At 39.9% G+C, this 7,014-nt stretch overlaps 1 protein-coding gene across 1 annotated transcript; it reads left to right on the forward strand.

The window, feature by feature from the left end:
* Positions 1-2,504: 2,504 nt before the first annotated feature.
* Positions 2,505-4,787, forward strand: LOC113024922 (programmed cell death 1 ligand 1-like). Its single transcript, XM_026172225.1, has 4 exons — positions 2,505-2,577; positions 4,135-4,485; positions 4,587-4,649; positions 4,705-4,787. The coding sequence occupies exons 1-4, from the start codon at positions 2,505-2,507 to the stop codon at positions 4,785-4,787; spliced, it is 570 nt and encodes a 189-aa protein (XP_026028010.1).
* Positions 4,788-7,014: the final 2,227 nt, after the last annotated feature.

Here is a 7,014-nt window from a genome sequence, read left to right on the forward strand (position 1 = left end):
TTATGGACTAATGTTTAATGACATCAGTTTGGCAGGGGTCCACAAAAAGTTGTCATGCCTGTGGTGAGAGAAGCTCGGGTGCAGAAACAGATCAGTGGGTAAGATAACCAAATCAATACCTAAGACTGAAGCACCTTAAATGGTTTACTTCAACATCACTGGGTAAAATGTCACTTTGATGCACCAACAGAAAACTTATAGTTCAGGTGACCTGCATGCCTTTGCACTTTAAACACACGGAGCACCTAAAGGACACATGAAAACATCGAGCAATCCACAGATAAGACTTTTGCACAGAAATCTGCAGTACCTGCACATTCAGATATGTTTAGTTCCTTCACTCAACAGCCTGACTTTAGACGAATGACTCTGACAATCTAATTTTTCTTTCAGATTGAATGCAACAGCTACGGAAAGTGATACCACACAGTGTACGTGGACTGTACAGAAGGCTACTACAAATGTTATGCATGCTAAATAAACAGAAGAAATGATCGCTGTTGTCTTTGCTTAATGATTGGTTTAATTCTTGACAATCCACATTGCTGGCATTGCATCTTTCAACATGCTTGTGGGTAGATTTGAATGCACATGATTTATGTGAGTGAAGTTGGCCCCCAAACGAAAAATTTTGCAGCACAAACGTAGCACAAACGTTTGATACCACTTTTGTTAGATTTGACGAAGGTGGGGGGCCAACTTCACTCACATGCCAGATGCAAGTGCAGCCACTCAGCCTCTACTCAATGTGGTGATAGAACCAGGTACAGATGTGTGTCTCAAGTTAATCTGGTCGTGAGATATGGCACCTGGCCACAGGTGGCAGTAGTGGACTGAGCTCCATTTGAGAGTGCTCCAGCTGCTAGGTGATAGTCAGTAGATCTGCTACAGACTGAAGATCACATGCAAGTTTTGGAAATTAAACTATGAATATTCTTAACTTGGCTTTAAAACCAAAAAATTCTAACTCACCGAAAAAATCAAAACCACACCACAAACCAACTGACACACGTAGGTCACTCACTTTCTTAAATCTACTCAAGCTCGACTCAATCTCACTGGCTCTGTTTATTACTAATCACTGTAACTGCTGTAAATTCACAGTAACAACCATCTCCCTACAAATGTTTGTTAAATTAACCAAATTTATACAGACTGTATATAACTACAAACTCTCTCCAGCCATCTTGATGAATTACCTATATTGGATCAAAATGTTCATTTCCGGAGAAAAGACGCAGATGTCTATTTATTTGCTGTTTTCGTAGTTGCCTCATGCATGAGAATATCACCACATAAACTTGCGACATTTTTAAAATACTTTGTTGTTCAAGAGCCAGGCAGACTAAAGGTTCAGTTAAGAAACAAGGGGACAGAGCGGTTGTAGCACAGTGTGGAGCACTAGTAAAATTACTGCTCACTCTAACCCCATGATTACACTCCAAAAACCACTGCACACCATTCCAACCCCTAATTGCACTCAAGTAAATGCAAGTTTTTGGAAAAATATAGTTTTAAAAGTACTTTTATTGCACCATGTTCATTCACTCATGAGCTGCTGTAACATGAATCAGATGGCTGAATAGCCACTTCAGCATGTAGTCAAGTTCTATAGTCTTGATTTTATGAGCTTTATTTTATGACCAAATGATTTATTCTCTTGTAGATTTTTGGTTTTTCCGTGTTTTTTTCCACTGTGACATTTAGAAGAGCTAAGAAGATCTCTTCAGAGCATAGGTTAGTGTTTTGAAACAACCTTCTGTATCTCTGTAAACAATATTTTCAGTAAACTGACCGCTCTGTGACCATCACTAAATGAATATATTAACATGACTCGGGCTTAATCAGGATAATACTTTCCTGTTGTGACCACCTGAGCTTCAGATAAAGAACAAACTAACACAATACACATTTTTTTAAAAAAGGTAAGAATTCACATTTACAGAGGTTCAAATTGTTATCAGCAGCTTTTGCCCTGCCAGGTTGTTTTTTATTTAACTTATTAGAATACACCAAGAAACATGAAAACATGCAAGGCTAATGCAGTTTCTGAAAACTGGATGGAAAAGTAGGTGAGCTGTGAATAATATTTAAGCTCCTGAAACTCAGGATTTTTATTATTTTAAGTAAGTAACAACTGTGTTACATCTTCCAGTTAATAAAGGAAGCTTAGTTAGGCCAGACAGGAATATAAACTCATTACAAATAGTTAGGAGAAAATTAAAAATAGTTTAGGTCTCAGGGCTGCTATTTCTCTCACCCAAAACACCCTTTCACGTGAAATACATCAGCTCTAAACTTGTGCTGTCTATAAAAAAAATTTAATTCCATGTGATGACGTTTTCAGCTAAGTTTCTTCCTGAACAGTAATGGCGGCGCACTGCTGAAAACGTGGTTTGTGACTTTGGCATTCCTTTAGTTTTTAAAGTAGCCTGTGGCATTAACAGAAAACAATAACATACTCATAAAACAAAATACAGTCAGCTGATCTAGAAAGCACAAGAATGGCTGCCGAGTCATCTGCGTTGTTCCGCTGGTTCTTGTGGTTTTTCAGCATTGTCATGCTTGTCTCTGCAGGTGAGCGTTATTTCTTAAACATTCACATTTGGTTTATAGAAGTAGTAGTATCCGCCCATTTTACATATAAATACTGTTTCTTGAAGAATTATTTTCATAATGACTGAGTTTCTTTGTGTGTTGACACGAGGCTGGTGGTGGTTGTTATACACACAAAGCAAGGCTACGCTACGCTAAGGCAACACGAGGCTGGGTGGTGTCTGTGGCCTTGTAACGTTTTGACTCCATGTCTGACCACAGAGACCAAAGAACTTTACTGCCTGCAGCATCTGTAGTTTTCAGAATGAGTCTCCATTGAATAAAGCTTTTTGTTCAAAGAATAAAGGCCAGCAGTGGCTGCACTGAATAGACACAGTAACCTATAATGAGGGGACTGCATATTTAATTGTACCATGGCATGGTTTTGTTCTGTAATCTGTATGCACTGATTTACACTACTAGTAAAATGTTTTAGAACACAAATTCTTCTAGTTTTTAAATTTTTATTTCAGAATCCTACAAAAAGGCCTTTTTCAGGGAACAAGAAATAGCTTAACAACTTAAAGCTGTTCTGCAACAGTAGAGATTGATCAAGCCTTCAAAGTCGATGCTACCAATTGCTACAGGTGTCCCAATTTTTCTTGATTACTTACAAACTGGTCTGTCTGCTGGGGGCAGGGGGTTGTAAATGCAGTGTTGGAACACAATGAGGTACCATACCCTTAATGTACTCAGTTGTACTGCAGTAATGTACTGAAGAAATTTGTGTGTTGCTATAGAAAAAGAAAGAAAAAAGCAATTAACAATGGATGGCAGACAACTCATCATAAGGTTTAAAAGTCTTTCCTACAGTGAATTTGCAAAGAAAGTCACTGTGTTAGTTGGTACAGTTCCCTTCACCATCAAAGGGCACTCAGAACCTGGGGAATCTCAGACAGGAAGAGGTCTGGCAGACCACAATAAAAATCAACAGACAAGTTTCTGGGAGTCAACAGCTTATGTGACAGACTTCCCAACTTCAAGCACAGCGAGTTACAACAAGAAACCATTGGTAAGTCGTCAGAATAAGAAAACGAGACATGCCTGTGGCATGAAACACCACCGATAGACTACTGAAGACTGGAAGAAGGTGCTATGGACTGATCTATCAAAATTTTAACACTTCATCATGCATAATTTACGTACACCACCGGGTATTGTTTTGCTGCGGTTGATGACTGTTACAGAATGAGAGGCAATGAAGCAACCACAAGGTGGACATTTTTCCCTCTTCATCCTTTCTGGGTTTTTTCCCACTAGTTTTGCTTTTGGCTAGTGTCAGTTTCATTACCTGTAGCATGAGGCGATACCTGGACCCCACAGTAACCAACTCGTCCAGAATGTCTCATCATTATGTGCCACTGCCACAAAGTTTGCTGTGTCTCAGCACAGTCTCAGAGGCACGGTACACTGACCCAACAGTGGTCTGTCTCACTCCTCACTGTGATTGGCTGTTGTAGAAGCAAGCAGTTATACAATGGTTGCTCTAACCCCTCTACTTTGTGTTGTTTCCTCTTTTAGAGCTGAAAAACATCACAGCTGAGTCTGGACTGAACGTCACTCTGCCATGTCGAGCTCCAAACAATAACATCCTGATCTCAGTTGTAGAGTGGAGCAGGCCTGACCTGAAGAGAGACGAGTATGTGATCTTATACCGGGACAACCAACTTCATCCAGATTACCAGGATCCATCCTTTAAGGGCCGGGTGGACCTGCAGGATAACCAGATGAAAGATGGAGACGTCTCATTGGTGCTGAAGGATGTGACGATTAGTGATGCTGGAACATATGAGTGTCGTATCATCCAGAGGACAGGAACAACTCGAATGAAGAGAACTTGGCTGACGACTGACCCCATAAATATCATCAACCTGAGTGTTGTTCCTTCAGGTGAGTTTGAGTTCAGTGTGTGCAGTTTGAAGAGGAAATTGATTCTGGTCTGTGCTTCAGTGATCACGTTCCTGTCCCTCACACCTATTTCTCACCTACAGATCCACCAGGAGGACACAGAGAGGACAGATGGGAGGCAGATGGATCTGTTGGACTGATAGTTGGTGTGCTAGTTTCTTCTACAACAGTGGTTGTTGTCAGTGGTCTATTGATTTACAGAAAACTTCAAAGGCAACAGAATCACGGCTCAGCAGCAACAACAGGATGAAGTGCAAGCCTCCTGGTGCCGTTTCCAGTGTTGACATTGAAGACTTGACTGAACGCTCAGTATTTGGTTTGATTTTTACATGCCTCTTATTATCCTCAGTGTTTATACACCAGTACTTTCTTTGGGTTTTCATTACTGTATTTTTCGGACCACAAGGTGCACTGAATTAAAAGCCGCAATAAGCAAAACAAAACAGTCAGATAAGTCAGACTTTATTCATGTAATTTTTCTTGCTTCCTTCACTTCTGTACCATTGATTCATTAATGTTGAATTCTCTCGCAGCTTCTCTATTCCCATGTTGTTGCAGTTTATTAATGACTAACCTCGTATTGTGGATGGATCATCTCAGTTGTTCTCCTGACCGAAGTTTGGTCCGTTTACAGCATCCTGCCATGCGATTGCATTTTCCCCCAACCATCGGGAACCCTCGTGTTATCGTTTATTTAGTTGAAAAAGGTTAGCGTTCATCCTCCAGCTTCACTGTGTTTATGTTATGCTAACATAGCTGTGTCGCTAGCGGTCACATAGCACATAATTATATACCAGCTAGTCCAACTTCTGTAACCCTGCAAACGTCACTGCTGTTTAATTTTCTGTCTTCATTTATGCTGGAAGTGATAGCACAGCTGTACGTTTGAATTTTTTAGAAATCTCTCAGACAGAACATGCTAAACTAATCTACGTTAGATCTTACAGACACTGAGCTGACTGACAACAAATACACTGTGTATTACTGTAGATTATAAACCAACAGTTGTTACTAAGCTGTTTAATGGTGCAGGACCTACTGGTTGATTACAGCTGAATGACCTCCAATTTCAGATGGGGGAGTCTTGTCTACGCCTCTTCCTGTTGGTACTCTCACTACAGATTGTGTAGCATGAGTTTGTGTACTGCTAATAAATGTCTGCATCACTTTTTGTAAGTCAGTCTAGTCTTTTGTTGTCCTTGGCTGTAAAAGTTAAAATTCATCTTCAACATTTAAATAGTTGTAATTAAACAGAGCTGGAATCAGTTCAAAGCAAAGAAATCATCACTGAACCTGAGTAAAATCTAGACCAACCAAGTGATAACTTCTAGACTGCAGTTTGCAGTCTAGAAGTTATCACCTGAAAAGCCATTTAGTTTATTTATTTATTCATTTAAAAAAAAAAAAATTTATATTTAGTGGAGTCATCAGATCTGCTAATGTTAGCTAGCTTAGTTAGCGAGCTCCATTCATATGCACACACTTTTACATCCTCTCCTCGTGTCCCATCACAGATGTGAGCTTAAGTGTTAAGGTCAAATTGAAGCAACAGCTGGAACAAAAATATTTTCATAAATCATTCAATCGCTTTTAATGATCTCAGGCATAAAAGTGTTCATGGCATACTTTACACACCAGGCCAGTTCTAATTTAATCACAGCACGGCATAACTGACAGAATCAAACTTAAAAAAAACCAAAAACTCAAAAAACAACAACATTAATCTTCAATAAACTCCGATGTGAAAATGAACATCTCTTCACGGGAGCCAAGAATCCAGCGACTGTGGCGTTATAGGTCGGAGCCCTCACTGTCTTCTCCGTTCGTCAGCTAACCTCACGTTAGTTACAAGCCGCCTCTGCTTCGTGTTCGTTGTTTCTAAACTACGTTTACCTTGTTTACCTTACTGCTGTTTCCTATGATCAAATCTGTGTTTGGGTCCACGTCCACGTCCTGGCCTCTGGGCTCCCTCTCTTCCGTGCCTCCTAACAGACTTCAGTCTTCAGTTACTCACCTTCACAGGCTCGTGCTGCAGCAGCACTTAATGTCGTTAAAGCAAACCTTTAGAGAGTGTTTTTCCTCACACACACAATCCAGACGTGTCTGCTTTAAAAAAAGTCAACATACAGCCAGAAACCACCTGTTACTTTGCTTAACAGCTTCTTGTAATGGACCGTGCTCTCCTGTGAAGGCTCAAAATGCACTCAGCACACCCAAATAAATACGACAATAAGAAAGATATTAAGGTGAAACTCAAACTCAAAACACACAGAAATGATAAAATTACTCAAGCAGCAGCAGAAATTTTTGCCCCATTGGTGTGAGAATCCATCTAACACAGGATCATGGCAGTTTGTGATACGGTCATCTCAAAACACTGATTTGTGTCTGTGTGTACAAAATAAATATTTTCCTATATAAGCAGGCATCAGCAATAATTTATATTTTAATTAGGGCAATGCAGTTCCTGTGTAGAGAAAAAAAAGAAAAGTGTGTTGCACTGAGGTTTTC

Source organism: Astatotilapia calliptera, chromosome 7, assembly GCF_900246225.1.
Source record: "Astatotilapia calliptera chromosome 7, fAstCal1.2, whole genome shotgun sequence".
NCBI lineage: Eukaryota > Metazoa > Chordata > Actinopteri > Cichliformes > Cichlidae > Astatotilapia > Astatotilapia calliptera.

Bases quoted from the DNA above. Each gene is read 5' to 3' on its own strand.
- LOC113024922 (XM_026172225.1), top strand. From the start codon at position 2,505: ATGGCTGCCGAGTCATCTGCGTTGTTCCGCTGGTTCTTGTGGTTTTTC. The intron at 4,486-4,586 runs GTGAGTTTGAGT...TCTCACCTACAG, and splicing joins CCTGAGTGTTGTTCCTTCAG to ATCCACCAGGAGGACACAGA. The intron at 4,650-4,704 runs GTGTGCTAGTTT...ATTGATTTACAG, and splicing joins ATCTGTTGGACTGATAGTTG to AAAACTTCAAAGGCAACAGA.